A 23331-nucleotide genomic window follows, 5' to 3' on the forward strand; every position below is an offset into this window, starting at 1 on the left:
AGAAGCTGATTAAACAGCATGATCATTACACAGCTGCACCTTGTGCTGAGTACAATAAAAGGCCACTCTTAAATGTGCAGTTTTGTCACAACACAATGCCACAGATGTCTACATTTTGAGGGTGCGCGCAATTGTCATGCTAACTGCAGGAATGTCCACCAGAGAATGTAATGTTAATTCTGCCTTTTTGCCTATGCCCTTCCAGGTCCACACATGGCTGCACCCCTGCCCAGTCATCTATAGATTAGGGCCTAATTTATTTATATCAATTGACTGATTTCTTTATATGAACTGTAGCTCAGTAAAATAGTTGAAATTGTTGCGTTTATAATTTTAAGTATATATTACTGGCACAGTCCAATTTCAGCTTTATGTTATGCATGAAATATACAACAATGCAGTACACAAGATTTATATTAGCCTGAATTCCTGCAGATGGCGATATTGACTCGTTTAATCTTACCGTCCAAAGGGAACGTATGCAGCCGGCTATACATGTATCCCCCGTGGACTGACCAGTTCATACATAACACTTTCTCCATTCAGCTGAAACAACTATCGCCATCTGACAGTGTTTGATTTAGTGTTATATGTAATAGGGTTGGTTATGTTTCCACTTGCCTCTAAAGAAATGTGTATTTAATGTTCAAGCATTCTTATTGGTTAGTTCAACTCTTATGACAATAAGGTGTGTTGTGATCCGCTCGCTTGCAGATATGGGGAGAACGTGAACGTCAGGTCTTCCCAGTATGAAAATGTGATGCAAGGGGTAGGTCACGTTCTGACTACTATTTTCTATTTTACAATGTGTACAAGTTTGCTGTAAGTTACTGATTTATACATGTGTGGGTATATGGTACCTGTTAGGGATTGAGGGGCTTTCTGGGATGTGCTTTGGCATATGATTGCTGTAAATAAGTGTGTTAGCTAGCATACACCGATGTAATGGTCACATAACCCACTGCTAACACAGTTGTCTTCATGCTACAGATTTTGCCATCAATACCGTTAATACCGTGCCGTGACCCGGATCACTGGTTGCTGCGGAAAGAGGAGGTCAAAAGGGGGGTGAGTGTAGCCGATGTGAAATGGCTAGCTAGTTAGCGGTAGTGCGCGCTAGTGGCGTTTCAATCGGTGACATCACTTGCTCTGAGACCTTGAAGTAGTGATTCGCGGCTTTTGTGGAGCGATGGGTAACGATGCTTCGAGGGTGACTGTTGACGTGTGCAGAGCGTCCCTGCTTCGCGCCTAGGTCGGGGCGAGGGGACGGACGTAAAGTCTATACTGTTACATATACACTATGTGGACACCTGCTCGTTGAACATCTGATTCCAAAATCATGGGTATTAATATGGAGTTTGCTGCCAATAACAGCCTCCACTGTTCTGCGAAGGCTTTTGGCTGGATGTTGGAACATCCAGCCAAAGCTCTGCAATGCGCATGGTGATCTGCTGACCACACTGCTAACGTCGCGTCCATGGGCGATGCAAAACGCTTTCTATTTGTGACGCAAGTTCCGCCTCTCATCTAGTTTTTTAGGAGCATATACCCACGTGGGTGTTTGAAATATGAACTGAGGTCCACACGCCACTCTAGTTGGTGGTGGTAATGCACCTTAAAATTGGTTGCCAACCGTCCAAAGAAGAAGCTTGGAGGACAGATTACTAGAAAAAGTGGTTTACCCTTTTATCTGTGGCTTAATTGTCGGAGTAGAGGATCTTGTACATTTCAGGTAAAATAACAACCCAATGTTGATATCCCAGGACAAATTAGCTAGCAACAGCAAGCTAAATTGCTTTAAATGTTTAATGCTTTTCGACCTGTCCCCAAATTAATATAGTTGGTTCAGAGTTCGTTATGCGCGCGATGGTGGCTTTCTGTACACCTGCTTCGCTGGGGTGCTGTTTCTCCTAGAAGTTTCCACTTCACAATAACAGCACTTACAGTTGACCGGAGCAGCTCTAGCGGGGCAGAAATTTGATGAACTGACTTGTTGGAAAGGAGATTGCATGGCTGTGTGTTTGATTGTATACACAATGTCAGCGACGGGTGTGGCTGAAATAGCCGAATCCACTCGTATATACAAATGTATGTTCAACACCAATCATCAAAATGTATAACCCCCACCTTACAACAGGCTACGTTACAGTTGTTTAATCGTTGATATATTACTGAACTCAGTGTTGGCTTAATTGAGTATTTATACACTAATAATTTGGGACTGGAGTAGATTTAGCCAGGGAACCAGTAGCCAGTAGGAACTTTCTATGCACAGCAGTGTTTCCACTCGAACAGTAAGAGAATGAGTACACCACGGTCACATTGACCTGTCTACCGAACACATATAAATGTAAGAAACAGACATGTATTCAAAGAAGTTTGGACGTCTCATCTTAGGGTTTTGTACCCGCTGTTCAACAAGTGTGGTGAATGGCACTCCTACTTCAACTCGGACTACAGTCAGCTGGACTTCAGTATGTAAACATCACACGCAGTTTCTGGAGCGTCGCTCTCAAATGGGTTTCGCGCATGTGAGGTATGGTACAATTACATTTTAGTTTGCAGATGTGGTATGAGGGTCTTAGCGATTGCACGTGGACTCAGTTTCTCTAACTCCATGCTAACGGAAAATGGTTTCGTTCCAGGTTGTCTTTTTGCAGTCGTACTGAGCATCTCAGAAGGGCGCTGCGTGGGTTTTTATCACTAGACAATTATGCAAACGGGGAGGGGCCTACGTAAATAGAAACTAGTTTTCGTTGCCAAACGTTTTGCCACTGTGTGCACTAATTATTACACCCCAGGGTTGTATTCATAATTGCAAGCATTAGAAAAACGGATTATTCCAAATACTCTCCAGTGTTATGTAGACTGTTTAGCTTCTGTGTGTGCCATGCCCTACCGACAAGTTCACGACACGTCATGTAGATGTAGTGTTCACGTGGTGATCGCGTCACGTGTCAGGTTGCGTGTAACATGCTGACCAGACCTGACAATTTATGCACCAAACCGGCTGGGCGCGTGCGCTATCGTGCATAACTGTATTTTGTCCCCCTACACCAAACGCGATCACGACATGCAGGTTAAAATATCAAAACAAACTCTGAACCAATGACATTCATTTGGGGACAGGTCGAAAAGCATTAAACATGTATGGCTAGTTAGCTTGCACTTGCTAGCTAATTTGTCCTACTTAGCTAGCTTGCTGTTGCTAGCTAATTTGTCCTGGGATATAAACATTTGAGTTGTTGTTTTACCTGAAATGCACAAGATCCTCTACTCCAACAATTAATCCACACATAAAACCACCAACCGACTCGTTTCTAGTCATCGCTACTCCTTCCAGGCTTTTTCATATTTGAACTTATATGGTGATTGGCATCTACACTTTCATAGTATTACCACGACAACCAGCAAAACAGTTTGTCTTTCAATCACCCACGTGGGTATAACCAATGAGATGGCACGTAGGTACCTGCTTCTATAAACCAATGAGGAGATGGGAGAGGCAGGACTTGCAGCACGATCTGTGTCAGAAATAGGAATGACTTCTATTTTAGCCCTTGGCAACCCAGATGCTCATTGGTGTGCAAGCAGTGTGGGTGCAATAATTCAATAATATGGATTTGTACATATATTTTGCGACGCTCGCGCACGCGACGTGTCCGGTCTGCATGTTAAAAACATCTACATGTGTTTCACACGTTAGTTTAAGGGTCTGTTTAGTTTATTATTAAAGATCAACCCATGAACGGCTTACAAACGTCTACATGATTTTGCAAAAAATATTTTTCATTGCCATAGTAATCTAATCAATTTAATTTGTCGATTTTTGATAAAATAGGGCTATCACCTCAATGCAAAACTTATTAGGCTAGTTGATATCGCAGCCAGCCATCATTGCTGTTTAGATATGCCTATTTCTCACATCAACACAGACACATGGGCTTCTTTGTTGGAGGTAGCCCTATTCAGAAACAAGAGGTTATCAGACACAATCACTGTCACCATGAAATTCTTAGGCTATACATTTCTGTGGCGATGTCTTGTGGTTAAAAGCAGGGTTCAAATTGAGGGTGTGTTTGAGGATATAGGCCAAACCCTTGTCATAGAGAGGCAAAAAGCATATGCTACTACTTGTTTTCTTAGCCATAGGAAATGGTCCTATGGTCCAGATTAAATAAAGCAATCTAGGCTATAACAATGAATAACTCCACGATTATTTCTGCATAGTCTACTAGCCTATAAGTCTTGCTCAGCCTCAACATCACAGGAAAATGACGGTTAATTAAATGCTCTGCAATTTAGAGATAAAAACATTTTATTATTCAGGAGAATTCCATTGAATCAGGCTATTCATTTCAATGCAGTTGCGTTCTTACACATATCGTTAGACTAAACGGAACCGAAAACACCCCAGTCTGTTCTGATCACAGATCATGATGAAGCCTGAACATTTCAGCTGTTTGTCATCGATTTAGCCCACAAGCACCTACAGATTTGACACACATAAAGACCTTTATTTAATCTGGATTTGACAAACAAAAGCCTGATTAGGATCCTGACTTTCCATGTCATATTTGTTATCAATTAGGCTAAATGTATTCCTATTAATTTGCATATGCTAACCATTGCGATGAATGTTATGCTTAATCTTATGATTTTTATGAATAAACAGGCATCAGGGTAAAAAAATAATATAATTTCAATGCCCCTCCCCACACATTAATGTTGCTTACCTTACAGATCAAAGTCAGCCAATTTCCACTCTGTTCATATGCAAATACATTTGATTCATACACTGGCTTGTCTGGCTGGCATGTTTTAATTTTAAACAGGCCTTCCCTTATCTACACTGAAGTAATATTAGTCCTCTGATTTAGCTCATTAGTACACCCTTGTGGTTAAATATATCTATTGTATGTCTTATAATAATACAACAATGTTGAACTAACAAATACCATCAAGGGATATGTTACAGTTTACAATAATGAACATCTTGCGAAACAGCTGTGAAAACCAATCTGGCAATAATTTATATTTAAATACACAAACTTTGATACTTTTGTTGGTACATGTGTGTCGATTTACTTTCAGATTTGTTGTACACTCACATGGCAATCAGACTGAAATACTGAATTCTGGTGTGTGGAATAGAGGAGGTGGGTATTGTGTGGCAGGGAGGTTCTGCCGGTCACTTGTTTTCATCAGGTAGTCAGTCTTGGAAGAGGGAAACTGCAAAGTACAGGCGCTGCTGCTCAGCAGTGCTAGTGTTTTTAGCTAATCTGTGCATCTCACATTATGTTCCCAGTATGATAGTTGTCTTGCTCTTTCTTAGCAAATAATGACATGACAATAACAGGAGCTGATGTAATGAAAAGTTGGAGGGTGTTTGGTAATGGAGGAAATCAGGTGGATCCATGTCTGGGTATTAGGCAGAACCCCCTAGGTCATGGAGAACAGGTTCAGAGTTAACAGAAAAGGGTAGGAGAGACTTAATGCAAACACACAGGTTAAAGGATGATCAGGTATGTAAAAATACAGTTATTGAATGATTTAAATGTTTGATTAGACATGCAATGATGTTAATGGCAGACAGAAAGGATACATGTCAATTTCTTTTTCTGTCAGTGGGGTTGATAAGAGAGGCAAGGGATGGTACCTGGAAAAGATGGAGAGATGAGTTGTGAGAGAAACTCCAGGGTGGTGTCACACCTTAACAGCACCTACCTGGGTGTAGTTGAGGACCTGGTGGACTGTATATTCTTTAGGGTTAGGTTTTACTTAGCACTGCGTGTTCTCTCCCAGGTGCTTGTAAGGGCACAGATGACAGACCAGTAGGATTCCAGTTGAGGTTGTTTAATGACGCTGATTTACAGAGCAGTAACGGCACAGTGTATGGCTTGACAAGTGTGTTAACTAAGAGTGTGTGGTTCTGAAAAGTGTGAAATTAAATACAATAGTAAATGGCAGGTGTAGGCTTAATACAACCTCCAATTACATAAGCTATAAATAATGGCTACAATTGGTTCTGCTGCACAGGGCAATACAACATGGCTGTGACTTTACTAATGAATGATCGGATGAGCACAATTACACAGCAGTACTGAGCAGCACTATCATCCTCACACAACTGCATGAACTTGAATGTATAATGCCTCCCCAAGGCTCATTGCTAACAAAATACCCACATAATCAGTATACATCCATATAACCACAGGGCATATAAGACTCTGAAATGCTAATGTTAAATGTCTGAAATGAGATGACAGAAACAAAAGGGTTAGCAAGCTTAGTTGCTTGCTCGCGGTAAACGTGCTCATTGGCATAACAGTGCGTCGACAACACATGGATTGTAAGAAATATGAACTCACATTTCTGAAGGACGCACACTGGCCTTTGCTAAAACAAACAATGCTAACTATATAGGTAATCACAAGAGATGGCTGGAACTTATCACGCCTTTTGTACTTTCTCTAGTTCACCTTAGAGATCGCCCAGCATGCTCTGCTCCACATCACTGGTGGGCGGAGCTACAGCTCTCCTATGATGAAGTAATATTTACTCTCAATAGTCTTTCCTACGCTGGAAGTGGCAGTTATTCAATGTGACCCAGTGGTTAGCTTTGAAATGGACTATTTGGAGAAACCCCTGGGCCAGTGTTGGTACTGCTGACAGCATGGCGATGCCACCCACCACAAGGTGGCAAATGCAAATTATTATCATCTGAGGTTTTTAAATTCACCTTAATGGAATAGACCCCAGCTAGGAGCACCAAGCTTTCCCGGGTCTCGTCTTTCGTCCTTTTTCCAAGCCAAGTCAATCGCCCGGATGTCGAAGCATTTGGTCCCTTTTGATTCTTCTCTGGTGGCTCCTTTTTCTTTTTCGTTCAGTCTCACCTTGATTATAATATAAATAAATTCAATTATATTTCGTATTATTACAAATGTATCTCTTGGAAGGCCAGAAAATAAATGAACAGCAGACAATGTTTACCTGGTCAAAAACCTTAGGTCAGATGAGAAAGCTACGGAAAAATTGATACTGTGAGATTTCAAAACGTTTAAAACCATGGCTAGAGAGAGACTGTCATTGAATACAGCAAAGAGCTGCTGTTTTTATGAGTGAGTTCATGTTTAAGTTCTTACTCAGCACTGTCAACACTTTGTACTCAACACTTTTTTTATAAGCCATAAAATGCTCGTTTTTTCCTATTTCCGCTCAGTGCTACAACAAGCAGTGCAGCAGTAATGAATGAGTAGGAAAGTGTATATATAGGCTTGCGTTTGTTATTAGCGGCTTGGGTCTTTTTTTAATATCGAGGAATATTTCACTTTCTCTGTTCATAGGAGTAACAGCATGAATTTGTGCATGAGGCAGAAATAATGTGGTGCAACTCGAGTTTTGCCATCAGCTGGAAGACGGTGTCCCTTTTTGGTCAGCGTCAGTGGAGGAAAGGGAGAGTGACCATCAGATGCAGGCACCATCAGCCCAGTAAAATAAATAGCAAATGATTGAAATGTATGCTCACTCAGCTGTGCCTCACAAGTAATACAACAATGGCTCTATTACCGGTGTGATCATATAGCCCACCTGGAAATATATATATATTTTTAAATGTCCCGAACAACAATGCATTGGCAGGTATATTCAAGCAACGTCAGTATGCGGTGATAATGTATTGGGCCTATAGGTTACTGCACAAACCTCATTGCTACAGTACTGTTGCATAGGCTTACAGTTTCGTACTTCAGGATCGGTGGGTCCCCTGTGGGACGTTGAGCTAACGTAGGCTAATGCGATTAGCATGAGGTTGTAAGTAACAAAAACATTTCCCAGGACATAGACATATCTGATTTTGTCAGAAAGCTTAAATTATTGTTAATCTAACTGCACTGCCCAATTTATAGTAGCTATTACAATGAAAGAATACCATGCTATTGTTTGGGAGAGTGCACAGTTTTGAACATAAAAGTTATTAATACACAAATTAGGCACATTTGGGCAGTCTTGATTCAAAATATGGAATATTGGATCAGTCTAAAACTTTGCACACACACTGTTGCCATCTAGTGGCCAATATCTAAATTGCACCTGGGCTGGAATAATACATTATGGCCTTTATCTTGCATTTCAAAGATTATAGGAAAAAAACACTTTTTTGTATTTTTTGTACCCTGTATTATCTTTTACCAGATCTAATGTGTTATTCTCCTACATTCCTTTCACATTTCCACAAACTTCAAAGTGTTTCCTTTCAAATGGTACCAAGAATATGCATATCCTTGCTTCAGCACCTGAGCTACAGGCAGTTAGATTTGGGTATGTCATTTTAGGTGAAAAATTGAAGAAAAAAAGGGTCCAATCCTAAAGAGGATTTATTAAGTCATGTTAATAAAAAATCAGAGTGGTAGATCTCAGCAGACATTTTGACTCAAAGTGATTTTGACTCAAAGGTTGATGACTACTGCTATAGTACAATGGCATGTAGGGGTAGTGTATTACAATGTAAATAATATTGCTCACGTGTGTATATTTTAATTTACAATTTAATTCATCCATTAAATAATTCTAGCACATCAAATTACGTTATTGTACACTAGCCTACTCCGCTATCGTCACAGTAAATAATATTGCCTATGTGCTTTCGACAATACGTTATCAACTCAATATCAACAAAATTATTATTTTCAAAAACCAAATTTGCCTTAACACAGTAGACCTAAATATTTCCTAACGATATCACAACTTAAATATAGCCTACTTACTCCTCAATTGGATCATGGACATCTTGATAATTCTTTTCATCGTCTAAAAGGAAAATATCTGGGGCAGACACTCGAAAATTGCTTCTGCCACTTGTAAAATAGACATAATTTTTTTATGTTGCTGTCTAGCTCTCAAATACCGTGCCAGACTCTCACTCTATGAACGTTCACTGCTAACACTAAACTTAATCATTTTACATGTATAGTTGGTAGGGACATCCCAAGGATCCAGGTTTGCAAGGACCATGTGGGAAAACGGCTTTATTCGACTGAAGGGATATCCCAAGGATCCCAAAATAGCACCTTTTGAACTCCTCTATTCTTCTGAAAGCAATGGACACAAACTCTTATTGGTTGTCTGATGTAGGCTACTGGGAACTGGTAACAACACAGTGTATTTGGCTAACAACATTTAGATCCGTATACAGCGAGATACCATGCCATGAGGTGTTGAAGGAAAGACAGATTACCTACAGATTGGACATAATCTTTTCTAGGCCATTAGCGATAACAGGAAATACACAAACTGTAGGCTACACTATAGCTCAAGGTGGTTACGTTGGAGTGTCTGCTTGCACGGAAAAAGAGTGTGTTTCTAACATTTATGGTTGAGATTTAATTAATATAAATATAAACTATGCACATTATGACTTTCATTAACACGCGACGCAGATGTTAGTAAGGCCTTGGTGTCATGTCAGTCAGACGTTCAATGCTAGGCAACAGCCACATGGCTGTACAGTTGCCTAGGCTTATGTCTCTTATCACCCCCCATAGGTTTCCATAAAAAGTAGGAGAAAACGCTTATCTGTGGTAGGCTAAGTGATACACCTCCGCCTGTAATTTTTTATTTGTAAGGTGGTGTCATGTTTACCATTGAAGCTGCTTCACTTAACTCTTCCTCACTCTCCACCGCTACAGAGTTTAGTTAGCTTCTTAGCTAGCTGTAAAAAAATGTTTATAATCGCCTTAGCCTATTTAGCTAGCTCAAACCAACTGATCTGCCACGATGGATATCAGAAATTGCTGTTTGCCAAAGTACCCAAACAAAGCCAAAAGGAGAGTAATGAGCAACAGTGTCAACCACTGAGGCCGCCGCCAAGCCTAGCGGCAATGATGGTGTCGAGCTCCACATGCAGAGCTTACCCACCCTTCCACAAGCGCCACCAGGATAACGGCTCCACAGCCCCGCCATCTCCGACTGTTCCTGATGGTCTTGGAACAGAGTAGAAAGCCCAGGTTAACTTAGAATCCTACCCAAGCTGCAGGTTTTCAATCCAAAAACTTTAATTTAATAGCAACTGCAGGTGTGTCATTTTGTTTCCCATGTCGAGAGTTCTGTGTTGGGTCCAATGCTAACGCAGACAAGGCCTTCACCCAAGCTGGGTATTCTAACTAGAAGCATGCTATTGATGGTACCAAAAGATTTGACACTGCTCGCCCAAGTATTTATATATTCTTATTCTCGGAGTCTCAGCATTTTAACTTTATGTTTAATGTAGTATAGCATGATATAAGCAGAATTCAATATAATTCCAATGCATGAACACTCCAAAATTGTGTGCCCTCACTGCCCCCATAGTCAATTTATTCTGCTGTTGGGTCTGGTGTGAGCACTAACGAATATGACCCAGGCATTGTGAGATCTACGTTGTGTAACTGCAATCGAGACGACCTGGGACGTCCCCAATGTCTAATACATGTCAGTATTTGAGTGCTTGGTGACAACTGTTTTGTATCTGTAGGATTCGCTCTGCCTCCAAGACCACTGTGGACCCAAATGAGGTGAAGAGGTTCCAGCTTCTCGCCAACAAGTGGTGGAATGAGCAGGGAGACTTCGCAGCCCTCCACTCAATGAATGACCTCAGGGTGCCTTTCATACGGTGCGTGTGTGTATGCCTGTAGTTTATTCACCCAATTGCATATTAAAGATGCCACAATCATCCACCGATTTAGGGCTAATTTAGACGTAGAATCCATGTGAGAGTCAGTTACAATTCTTCCCGGATCCACCTGTACCCGAATACTCGACCTGAGCGGGTCTGGCTCCATAATTCTAAATGAATGTCATGGGTCTGATATTATTGTCACGGGTCTATGGTATTTGTAATTTGAACTGACGTGTCCAGAAGAGCCCATACAGATCCGAACACAGAGAGAGATTTGTTAAATTAGGATAATGCTCTTGCTTTTCACGAGAATGGCGTGTGTACCTTGTTGGTCAATCATAAATCATCAAAGCGGCAATAAGCTACAGTCATAGAGCCTATTTTTGCAACTGTAGGATGAGAAAGCACATGCGCTGCAACCACAGTTAGCCTAGCTAGCTAACGTTAGCTAGCTTAACTAGCTTCTCCCGGTTTGATGCAGTTAAAACAGGTACTACTTAATCATTGCTATGGCAGCTATTAGCCTACTATAGCGAGTCGGTTGGTTGCTGTCTCCCTCCTCCCCGTGTCACTCACAGTACGGCCAGGCCCCTCCCCCACCTACTAGAGGGGCACCTCTCTGAGCTAAAATGTCAGAGCCAGGCAGTACAAGTTATTGACAGACCCCAGTTACATTGAGACAAGAAGCTCAGAAGTGAGAAATGCCTGAAGTAGGTGTGAGGTCCAAAAAATATATATATACACTATATCACAGAAGTGAGTACACCCCTCACATTTTTGTAAATATTTGAGTATATCTTTTCATGTGACAACACGGAAGAAATGACACTTTGCTATAATGTAAAGTAGTGAGTGTACAGCTTGTATAACAGTGTAAATTTGCTGTCCCCTCAAAATAACTCAACACACAGCCATTAATGTCTAAACCGCTGGCAACAAAAGTGAGTACACCCCTAAGTGAAAATGTCCAAATTGGGCCCAATTAGCCATTGTCCCTCCCCGGTGACTTGTGACTTGTTAGTGTTACAAGGTCTCAGGTGTGAATGGGGAGCAGGTGTGTTAAATTTGGTGTCATCGCTCTCACACTCATACTGACTGGTCACTGGAAGTTCAACATGGCACCTCATGGCAAAGAACTTTGAGGATCTGAAAAAAAGAATTGTTGCTCTACATAAAGATGGCCTGGGCTGTAAGAAGATTGCCAAGACCCTGAAACTGAGCTGCAGCACAGTGGCCAAGACCATACAGCGGTTTAACTGGACAGATTCCACTCAGAACAGGCCTCGCCATGGTCGACCAAAGAAGTTGAGTGCACTTGCTCAGCGTCATATCCAGAGGTTGTCTTTGGGAAATAGACGTATGAGTGCTACCAGCATTGCTGCAGAGGTTGAAGGGGTGGGGGGTCAGCCTGTCAGTGCTCAGACCATACGCCGTACACTGCATCAAATTGGTCTGCATGGCTGTCGTCCCAGAAGGAAGCCTCTTCTAAAGATGATGCACAAGAAAGCCCGCAAACAGTTTGCTGAAGACAAGCAGACTAAGTACATGGATTACTGGAACCATGTCTGATGAGACCAAGATAAACTTATCTGGTTCAGATGGTGTCAAGCGTGTGTGGCGGTAACCAGGTGAGGAGTACAAAGACAAGTGTATTGCCTACAGTCAAGCATGGTGGTGGGAGTGTCATGGTCTGGGGCTGCATGAGTGCTGCCGGCACTGGGGAGCTACAGTTCATTGAGGGAACCATGAATGCCAACATGTACTGTGACATACTGAAGCAGAGCATGATCCCCTCCCTTCGGGGACTGGGCCGCAGGGCAGTATTCCAACATGATAACGACCCCAAACACACCTCCAAGACGACCACTGCCTTGCTAAAGAAGCTGAGGGTAAGGGTGATGGACTGGCCAAGCATGTCTCCAGACCTAAACCCTATTGAGCATCTGTGGGGCATCCTCAAACGGAAGGTGGAGGAGTGCAAGGTCTCTAACATCCACCAGCTCCGTGATGTCGTCATGGAGGAGTGGAAGAGGACTCCAGTGGCAACCTGTGAAGCTTTGGTGAACTCCATGCCCAAGAGGGTTAAGGCAGTGCTGGAAAATGATGGTGGCCACACAGAATATTGACACTTTTGGGCCCAATTTGGACATTTTCACTTAGGGGTGTACTCACTTTTGTTGCCAGCAGTTTAGACATTAATGGCTGTGTTAAGTTATTTTGAGGGGACAGCAAATTTACACTGTTATACAAGCTGTACACTCATTACTTTACATTGTAGCAAAGTGTCATTTCTTCAGTGTTGTCACATGAAAAGATATACTCAAATATTTACAAAAATGTGAGGGGTGTACTCACTTTTGTGATATACTGTATGTATGTATATGTATACAGTGCCGTGCGAAAGTATTCGGCCCCCTTGAACTTTGCGACCTTTTGCCACATTTCAGGCTTCAAACATAAAGATATAAAACTGTATTTTTTGTGAAGAATCAACAACAAGTGGGACACAATCATGAAGTGGAACGACATTTATTGGATATTTCAAACTTTAACAAATCAAAAACTGAAAAATTGGGCGTGCAAAATTATTCAGCCCCCTTAAGTTAATACTTTGTAGCGCCACCTTTTGCTGCGATTACAGCTGTAAGTCGCTTGGGGTATGTCTCTATCAGTTTTGCACATCGAGAGACTGAAATGTTTTCCCATTCCTCCTTGCAAAACAGCTCGAGCTCAGTGAGGTTGGATGGAGAGCAGCAGCAGTTTTCAGTTCTTTCCACAGATTCTCGATTGGATTCAGGTCTGGACTTTGACTTGGCCATTCTAACACCTGGATATGTTTATTTTTGAATCATTCCATTGTAGATTTTGCTTTATGTTTTGGATCATTGTCTTGTTGGAAGACAAATCTCCGTCCCAGTCTCAGATCTTTTGCAGAATCCATCAGGTTTTCTTCCAGAATGGTCCTGTATTTGGCTCCATCCATCTTCCCATCAATTTTAACCATCTTCCCTGTCCCTGTTGAAGAAAAGCAGGCCCAAACCATGATGCTGCCACCACCATGTTTGACAGTGGGGATGGTGTGTTCAGCTGTGTTGCTTTTACGCCAAACATAACGTTTTGCATTGTTGCCAAAAAGTTCAATTTTGGTTTCATCTGACCAGAGCACCTTCTTCCACATGTTTGGTGTGTCTCCCAGGTGGCTTGTGGCAAACGTTAAACAACACTTTTTTTATATATATATATATATATACATACATACATACATACATACATACATACATACATACATACATACATACATACATACATACATACATACATACATACATACATACATACATACATACATACATACATACATACATTATATATGTATGTATGTGTGTATGTGATATATATATATAATGTATGTATATGTGTGTATATATATATATATGTGTATATATATATGTATATGTGTGTATATATATATATATGTATATATATATGTATATGTGTGTTAATAATGTATAGGGATGATACAAGGGCAGATGATATGGAAAGAGTTTATTCTGTCTCGGCAAATCTGAGGGTATTTCGATTGATAAGATATGCTATATTCTTCACAGCTAATCAGTGCATTATCATTCATCCAGCCTGTAGTATAAAATCCCTTTCCTTCCTGTTTGTGACCCGGCGGTGATGAGTCTGTGGTGACAGTGTGACTGAGGGATGTCAGACTCAACACTGATGTGTCTCTGCCCTCAGGTTGTTTAAACGAGGGGACAACAGCACTGATTTGGTTGGTTTAGCGTCAGAAGCCTCCTTTTTTGGGGGGATATTATTTGTTTATTTACTTGCCCTAGTGTAGCTTGCTAGCAGAAACCAGAAGGAAGCGCAGCGGTAGGCTACATGGTCCCTCATCAAAAGCATTAGAGTTGTGTGGTGAGATGGGCTGGATGGGTAGTGTTAGAGTTTCTGAAGGGCGTCCAGGCTAAAGCTCTCTCCCTGCAACCCACTCAGGCTTTCTCTCCCGCTCTCTGTGCCAAGGCTGTGGGAGATCTAGTGGCAGGGCAGTAATGAAGGGGACACATGTGACTTCTCGCCCGCTCCATGTACATCTTGCCTGGGGGGACATTAGCCAGAGTGTAGGGGATGGAGATGGGGGTCAACGGAGGGGAATGGAGATGGAGGGGTTGGTGCTGTGAGATTCAAGTTGTAATTTAGCTGGGGGATTATTGGAGGGCAGCGTTTGTCCTGACGACTGTGCAGCCAAGGGGATTGTGACAGTAGGAGGTGTGGGGAAACATGGAGAGCACACACACAAACAGACTAGGGATAGGCAGGAATTTGACATTTTTTGACTGTTCGAGTTCTTGAATGGGAGAAAGAAAAAAAATCCAGACGTGCAAAGCTGATAGACATACCCAAGACGACTCAAAGCTGATAGACATACCCAAGACGACTCAAAGCTGATAGACATACCCAAGACGACTCAAAGCTGTAATCGCTGCAAAAAAAAGCCTTCTACAATGTATTGACTCAGTGCCGTGAATACTTATGTGAATTAGATATTTCGCAAATTTCCAAAAACATGTTTTCACTTTGTCATTATGTCTCAAGGCTTAAAAATCCTTCTTTCACCTGTCTCCTCCCGTTTATCTACACTGATTTTAAGTGGATTTAACAAGGGACATCAATAAGGGATCATAGCTTTTTGTTAAACATATGTTTTAATTTAGGGGGTAGATCAGCTTTAATATTGTGGCTTCTATCAGTAATTCTCTGCATCATTTCCTATCCCCCATGTATTTTTTGGGGTGAATATACAGTACCAGTCAAATGTTTGGACACCTACTAATTCACGGGTTTTTCTTTATTTTTTTAAACTATTTTCTATGTTGTAGAAGAATAGTGAAGACATCAACTATTAAATAACACATGGAATCATGTAGTAACCAAAAGTGTTAAACAAATACAAATATATTTTAGGCTCTTCAAAGTTGCCTTGATGACAGCTTTGCACTCTTGGCCTTCTCTCAACCAGCTTCACATGGAATGCTTTTCCAACAGTCTTGGAGGAGTTCCCACATATGCTGAGTACTTGTTGGCTGCTTTTCCTTCACTCTGCGGTCCAACTCATCCCAAACCATCTCAATTTGGTTGAGGTTGAGTGACTGTGGAGGACAGGTCATCTGATGCAGCACTCCATCACTCTCCTTGGTCAAATAACCCTTACACAGCCTGGAGGTTTGTTAGGTCATTGTCCTGTTGATAAACAAATGATTGTCCCACTTAGCGTAAACCATATGGGATGGCATATCGCTACGGAGTGTGGTAGCTATGCTGGTTAAGTATGCCTTGAATTCTAAATAAGTCACAGACAGTGTCACCAGCTTGTCGCTCCGGTACAGCTTGCTGTGCGGTAGCAGAGTGAACAATTTTTAGGGCCTTCTTCTGACACTGCCTGGAATACTGGTCCTGGATGGCAGGAATCAAATCAAAGTTTGTCACATGCGCTGAATACTTACAGTGAAATGCTTACTTACAGGCTCTAACCAATAGTGCAATAAAAGGTATTAGGTGAACAGTAGGTAGGTAAAGAAATAAAACAACAGTAAAAGGACAGGCTATATACAGTAGAGAGGCTACATACAGACACCGGCTAGTCAGGCTGATTGAGGTACATGCACATATGGTTAAAGTGACTATGCATATATGATGAACAGAGAGTAGCAGTAGCGTAAAAGAGGGGTTGGGGTGATGGGTGGGACACAATGCAGATAGCCCGGTTAGCCAATGTGCGGGAGCACTGGTTGGTCGGCCCAACCTTGGCCCCTTGTGATGTACTGGGTCGTACGCACTACTGTCATTGGAATTTCATAATTCCTTTATGTGTACATTAATTAAACCACTCAGTCTATTTCTAAGAATTTGTAAGATGCTTATTTGCATAAAATAGACAGATCAGTCTTATCAAAATTAGATAATAGTATTTATTCTCGGAGCGCACTCCCATGTAAACACGAACAACAGTTTATATACAAAACATGATGTCATAGGTTATAAAATGTCCTTCCTCCTAACGACCAGGACAAAGCAGGTTCAAAAGTTTATTCCAACCTCCTAACTCACACACACTATTATCAAGATTAACTTCATCCATCACTATTTAGAAGACAGTTCCAGATAATGGAAAACCCAGGAAAACACTCGCTGCCTCATCTAAACATCCCAGAGCTAAGTTGAGTCGGTTCAACCATAGGTTAACGATCCTTTCTGCTTACTTAAAACCCACAATCCATTTCCTCCCAAACCTAGCTCGAATGGTACTTATTATGTTTAATTACCCCCTGTTTCATGCTACACAATCCCTTCCTTATGAATTAACATTATTAATCAGATATAATAAAACAGAGTAGAGTTTAATTAGTTATAGTTCTATTTAAAATGTAGATATTGTTTAGTCATTATTCATAAAATTCCTAACAACTACCCTCTGTAGTGCCTTGCGGTCGGAGGCCGAGCAGTTGCCATACCAGGCAGTGATGCAACCTGTCAGGATTCTCTTGATGGTGTAGCTGTAAAATCCTTTGAGGATCTGAGGACCCATGCCAAATCTTTTCAGTCTCCTGAGGGGGAATAGGTTTTTTTGTGTCCTCTTCACGACTATCTTGGTGTGCTTGGACCATTCTAGTTTATTGTTAATGTGGACGCCAAGGAACTTGAAGCTCAACCTGCTCCACTGCAGCCCCGTCGATGAGAATGGGGGCGTGCTCGGTCCTCCTTTTCCTGTAGTCCACAATCATCTCCTTTGTGTTGATCACGTTGAGGGAGAGGTTGTTGTCCTTGCACCACACGGTCAGGTCTGACTACCTCCCTATGACATTTTGGCCAATGCATTAAAAATAAAAAACACAACTTTTATTTACATACATATTCAGACCTTTTGCTACCTGACTCGAAATTGAGCTCGGGTGCATCCTGTTTCCATTGATCATCCTTGATTGGAGTAAATACAATTGATTGGACATGATTTAGAAAGGCACACACCTGTCTAAATAAAGGTCCCACAGTTGACAGTGCATGTTTGAGCAAAAACCAAGCCATGAGGTCGAAGGAATTGTCAAAGACAGGATTGTGTCGAGGCACAGATCTGGGGAAGGGTACCCGAAAAATGTCTGCGGCATTGAAGGTCCCCAAGAACACAGTGGCCTCCATTCTTAAATGGAAGAAGTTTGGAATCGCCAAGACTCTTCCTAGAGCTGGCCGGCTCCTTTAGTGGCCCATCCAGAGTCTGGACTTGAACCCAATCGAACATCTCTGGAGAGATCTGAAAATAGCTGTGCAGCGACACTCCCCATCCAACCTGACAAAGCTTGAGAGGATCTGCAGAGAAGAATGGGATAAACTCTTCAAATGCAAGTGTGCCAAGCTTGTATCGTCATACCCAAGAAGACTCGAGGCTGTAATCTCTGCCAAAGGTGCTTCAACAAAGTACTGAGTGAAGGGGGGTCTGAATACTTATGGAAATGTGATCTGTTTTTTATGGGGTGATATGGTTTTTTTTGTGTAGTATTTTGTGTAGATTGAGAACAAACAATTTAATCAAGTTTAGAATAAAGCTGTAGGGTAACAAAATGTGGAAAAAGTCAATGGGTCTGAATACTTTGAATGCACTGTATGGCTTTGGGAATGGGGTGGAAAGAGTGGTAGTGTGACCTCTGACCTCTTTCAGGGATAATCTGTTGAACGCACATGGCGGGCGGCGCCCGGGAAAACCACTGGCAGGGCTCAGAATACTGGACGTAGGCTGTGGAGGGGGGTTGCTCACTGAGGTAAAATGTATTTTTTTGTGTGTATGAATGAGATAGATATGCAGTCTCATGCTGCTGTGGACAACTGACTCCTATCCCCATACACCTGCTTGGAAATTCCATTTTTTTTTTTAAATTGCAAGCTATCAAATCAGATTTAGCTTCACTTTGAATGTAGCCTGTACAGTACAATTCTGCTTGTGATGCAAACCTTTTCCTTGCTCTACCAGTTGCTAATAATGTTTGAAATGTCAAATACATTCATATTTCTTCTCAATTTCACTGGTCAGAGTTTGGTGGAAAAGGACAGTTGGTCGTTTGTGTTTGATAACTTCACATCTACAAAGGATTGCATTTGTTTCCTTGCTCTTATTTGAAGTGAACACATACCAGCAGTTTTGTTTTGATTTGAGGAGACAACTTCAGGTCTGATATAGCTCTCTATCACACAGACAGAAATACACACACACACACAGTCTGTTAGACTTTGGACTGTATGAGTCCGTCTCAGGGGATCGTGTAGTTAGGGGAATTCTTTTCAGAAGAGATCAGCTGTGGAAGGTTGGAGATTGGCTGCGGGCAAGCAGGCAGCACTAAGGTGTAAACACGGGTGTCAACAGCATACGAAAATTGACTACCCTATCTCTGTACCCCACACATACAATTATCTGTAAGGTCCCTCAGTCGAGACGTGAATTTCAAGCACAGATTAAACCACAGAAACCAGGTAGGATTTCCAATAACTCACAAAGAAGGGCACCTATTGGTAGATTGGTGTAAATATATATATTTTTTAAAAGCAGACACTTTACACATGGGGAAGTTATTAATTACACTTTGGATGGTGTATCAATACACCCAGTCATTCCAAAGATACAGACGTCCTTCCTAACTCAGTTACCGGCGAGGAAGGAAACTGCTCAGGGATTTCCCCATGAGGCCAATGATATTAATGGCTGTGATAGCAGAAAACTGAAGATGGATCAACAACAATCGTAGTTACTCCACAATACTAACCTCAATGACAGATTGAAAAGAAGGAAGCCTGTACAGAATCAAAATATTCCAAGACATGCATCCTGTTTGCAATATGGCAACAACAAAAAAGAGGAGCGCGGAGTAGCAGAAGTGGCAAAGAAATTAACTTTTTGTCCTGAATAAAAATAGTTATGTTTGGGGCAAACGCATCACTGAGTACCACTCTTTATATTTTCAAGCATGGTGGTGGCTGCATCATGTTATGGGTATGCTTGTCTTCAGCAAAGATTAGGGAGTTATTTAGTTTTTTTTTTAAATTATGGATTAGAGCTAAGCACAGGCAAAATCCTAGAGGAAAAGAAAATCCTGGTTGTCGGCTTTCCACCAGACACTGGGAGAAAAATGTACATTTCAGCAGGACCATAACTTAAAACACAAGGCAAAATATACACTGGAGTTGCTTACCAAGAGGACATAGAATTTTCCTGAGTGGCCTAGTTAGTTTTGACTTAAATCCGCTTGAGGATCAATGGCAAGATATGAAAATCGCTGTCTAGCAATAATCAACTTGACAGAGCTTGAATAATTTTTAAAAGAATGGGGAAATATTGTACAATCCCGGTATGCAAATATGCTGAAGACTTACACAAAAACACTCTCAGCTGTAATCGCTGCCAAAGGTGATGCTAACATGTATTGACTCAGGGGGTTGAATACTTATTTAATCAAGACATATTAGTGTTTTACTTAAATTCTACAATTTCAAATGTTTTTCTTTGGCCTTGATATAGGGATCATTGACAAAATTTGACAATTAAATATATTTTAATCCCACTTTGTAACATAACAAAATGTGTAAAAATTCAAGGGGTGTGAATACTTTCTGAAGTCCCTATGTATAAACTCACTTTCTCCCAGCCCTTGGGTAGACTGGGGGCAGATGTACTAGGCATTGACCCGGTGGCAGACAGTATTGGGACAGCGGAGGTACATGCGTGGCATGATCCAGACCTGCGTGGCAATGTGCGCTACCGTGCCATCACTCTGGAGGAGCTCTCTGAAAAGGGGGGGCAGGGAGCGGGGCAGTTTGATGCAGTGGTGGCCTCGGAGGTGGTGGAACATCTGGCTGACCTGGAAACCTTCACACTCTGCTGCAACCAGGTGCTCAAGGTGGGTCATGTGACTCGTCTCACATTCCACACACTCATGACTGTTCTCTCTGAGAGAACAGTCGCTTCATTGAGTTATCCGTGGTGTTTGGGTGTGCGTGATTTGTACTATCGACTATCTTTTGGGTTGACCTCTATCGGTCCAATGGCCAGATGCCTCCAATCTCCTGGGTCAGTGTGTTGGAGGACAAATTAGTTGAAAGAGCACAAATCTTCCTAATCTCCTCTAATACCATTGCATCCAGATTCTCACTCTTTCTGGCCCAAATCTCTCAGCTGCTCTTTTAACACTGACCATCATAAATTATAATTTGTTCTGTACAATGTCATGTTTTAAAATAGCTTCATTGGTTGAGATGTGAACCAGCTCTCATCTCTCCATGTTAGTTGTGTGTACAGTCTCTGATGTGTTATAGATGAAGCATTCAAAGCCTGTCCCCTTTACCTGATCTTTCAGTAGTTGTTTTTTCTTCTATTGCATTATCTATCAAACCTGTGTTGCTGCCTCTCAATTGACAATAATAGAGCCATCCGAAGCAACACACATCTGTTGGATCACATTCATTAGTGTACACAACAAAAAACATTTTGCAACGGAAAAGGAAAATGAGCATTTCTTATTGGACCAGGTACCAGTCTAGGTAGTCTCTCCTGGTGCCAAGTGAACGCAGCCCTGGGTTGTAACGGTCTCCCTCCTGTGTGCAGCCAGGAGGCTCCCTCTTCATCACCACCATCAACAAGACCCAGCTGTCGTACGCCCTGGCCATCGTGGCAGCAGAGGAGGTGCTACGCATCGTGCCCAGCGGGACCCATGACTGGGACAAGTTTGTCAGCCCCATGGAGCTGGAGCGCCTGCTAGAGTCCAGTGAGTCTGCCTGCTCTTCATTCACATGCTGCTACTTCTCTTCCTCACTCTCCTCTTAGCTCTTTCTACTGTACCTTTTGGTATTTTACTATTGTGCTGGTGCCGCTTTTTGAAGGCATACTGGTGTCTATGTTTGGCTGTCTCGTTCTTTCATTCTCACTTTCCAATAGGAGGTTGTGTGTGTGTGTGTGTGTGTGACCCTCTGTCTCTCGCTCTCTTTCTCATCCATTCTCGCTTTCTGTCTTTTCAATTGTCCCATTTTCTTCTTTCTCTATCCCTCTCTATTTCTCTCTGACCTATTCCTCTCGATCTCTACTCCGGCCCAGATGGTTTCCATGTGGAGTCTATCCGAGGGATGCTGTATAACCCTCTGTCAGGGGCCTGGAGCTGGACAGAGAGCACCAGCATCAACTACGCCCTGCACGCGGTCAAACTCGAGGAGGAACCGAACCTTGACGAGGACGACCCCGAAGACCCCACCGTGATAGTGGCCCAAGCTAAGGCCAGACGCTGGTACAACTGACTTGACCGTGGGAGAGAGTTGTCATAAGTGGTCAGCTGCAACACAGATTCTCTGATCTCTGAAGGGAAAGGCAATGGACCTGAAAAACACAAAGCATTTGAGAAAGTTATAGTTCAGTGCTTGATACAAATACATAGTGTTTTCTTTCAGCCAGGCCATGATTATTCTGTGAGTTCACAGCATAATGAGTCCCTCTGAATTGCGTGAACTGTTTAAGGTTTCAAGGCTTGTCATTACAATGTCATCTGTTATGGTAGAAGTGTTCATCACCATGATTGACATCTCAGGTCTCTGATTTACTATTGAGCAGGATGTTTTCTTCAAATACAGTCACAATGTCTTCATCAAAATCCATTGTATGGATATTGTTTGTCTTGACATGCTTATTATATCCTCCATTAGGAAATGAAATGGTTTCCTTTAATATTCTCTGATCTGACGATTATTCCTCTCTAGTGTCATTTCAACAGTGTGAAGATATAGTCCAAATCAGTGATGTGGTGTTTCAGTTGTAAATCCTGTGCTGAAATTCAGGATCTGAGGGCTTTTTATATTAGAAAAGTCTTTGGATTTTCTGTCCACATATTTCCTGCTAATCCCTGAAATATAGGAGGGGGAGATCAGGCTGCTTTCGGCCTTTTCTTGCTCTCTTTCTCTCTACTCTGTAGCCATGGTGATTTTGAGATTATAATTGGCTTCTGGCTGAACTATTACATAAGACCCAAACAAGCCTCCAACTAAAATCATGCTTGCAAGTTATTATTCAAAACAGACACAATCATTGGCCGGATGTTTCAAGAAGTGCAGTCACAGTAGTGTATTTGATCCTCCACAGATGGACTGTGTGTTTCTGTCATATTTTTCCATTCGCCCTTATATGTAGACAAGGCCCAGGACTATGTGCTGAAATGTAAAAAGGTATATGTTTTTTTTTACCCTCATGACACAAATGTTGTTATTCTAGTCACATGCCCCACTGGCTTCTAACAAATTGCATTTAAAAGCTGCTCATTTTATGTCCAACTTGGATTATGGGTCGATGTAGGCTGTAGAACAGTCCAGGGCTGGTTTTCAGTCGCAAACTTAAACAGAATAAGATTGCTCTGCCATAAATTTAGCAGACCAGGATGAACATGTACAATTTGTCCAATAGACTGTAGTCTACCTCCACTGACGTGAGCGACGCTGGAGTGCACACGCTTGCAGTATGGCTGTGCAGTAAGGATATTGGATGTATAAGCAGGAAGCTATAATAAACGGATTATTGAATACGATTTCAGAACTACAATGAATCTGTTTGAAAAGCATTTATTCTGAGGTGCGATGCTGACCCCGAACCGGTTTGG

The 23331-nt window shown here is 41.8% G+C and overlaps 1 protein-coding gene across 4 annotated transcripts; it reads left to right on the forward strand.

Moving 5' to 3' along the window:
- The first annotated feature begins 702 nt into the window (after window positions 1–702).
- LOC110490015 (ubiquinone biosynthesis O-methyltransferase, mitochondrial) lies at window positions 703–23259 on the forward strand. 4 transcript variants are annotated; one of them, XM_036948827.1, is made up of 7 exons: window positions 1545–1732; window positions 2398–2536; window positions 10511–10648; window positions 18372–18471; window positions 20347–20598; window positions 21303–21462; window positions 21789–23259. In XM_036948827.1, exons 2-7 carry the CDS (start codon window positions 2517–2519, stop codon window positions 21983–21985), a joined length of 867 nt encoding a protein of 288 aa, XP_036804722.1. In that variant the 5' UTR covers window positions 1545–1732; window positions 2398–2516; the 3' UTR covers window positions 21986–23259. The 4 variants fall into 4 exon arrangements, with proteins under 4 accessions (XP_036804730.1, XP_036804722.1, XP_021418771.1 ...); XM_036948835.1 differs by lacking the exons at window positions 1545–1732; window positions 2398–2536 and adding an exon at window positions 703–769; XM_021563096.2 differs by lacking the exon at window positions 1545–1732 and having other exon boundaries at window positions 1833–2536.
- The last annotated feature ends 72 nt before the right edge of the window (window positions 23260–23331 follow it).

The sequence above is a fragment of the Oncorhynchus mykiss genome, chromosome 2 (genome assembly GCF_013265735.2).
Source record: "Oncorhynchus mykiss isolate Arlee chromosome 2, USDA_OmykA_1.1, whole genome shotgun sequence".
NCBI lineage: Eukaryota > Metazoa > Chordata > Actinopteri > Salmoniformes > Salmonidae > Oncorhynchus > Oncorhynchus mykiss.

Bases quoted from the DNA above. Each gene is read 5' to 3' on its own strand.
- LOC110490015 (XM_021563096.2), top strand. From the start codon at position 2,364: ATGTATTCAAAGAAGTTTGGACGTCTCATCTTAGGGTTTTGTACCCGC. The intron at 2,537-10,510 runs GTATGGTACAAT...TTGTATCTGTAG, and splicing joins ATGGGTTTCGCGCATGTGAG to GATTCGCTCTGCCTCCAAGA. The intron at 18,472-20,346 runs GTAAAATGTATT...ACTTTCTCCCAG, and splicing joins GAGGGGGGTTGCTCACTGAG to CCCTTGGGTAGACTGGGGGC.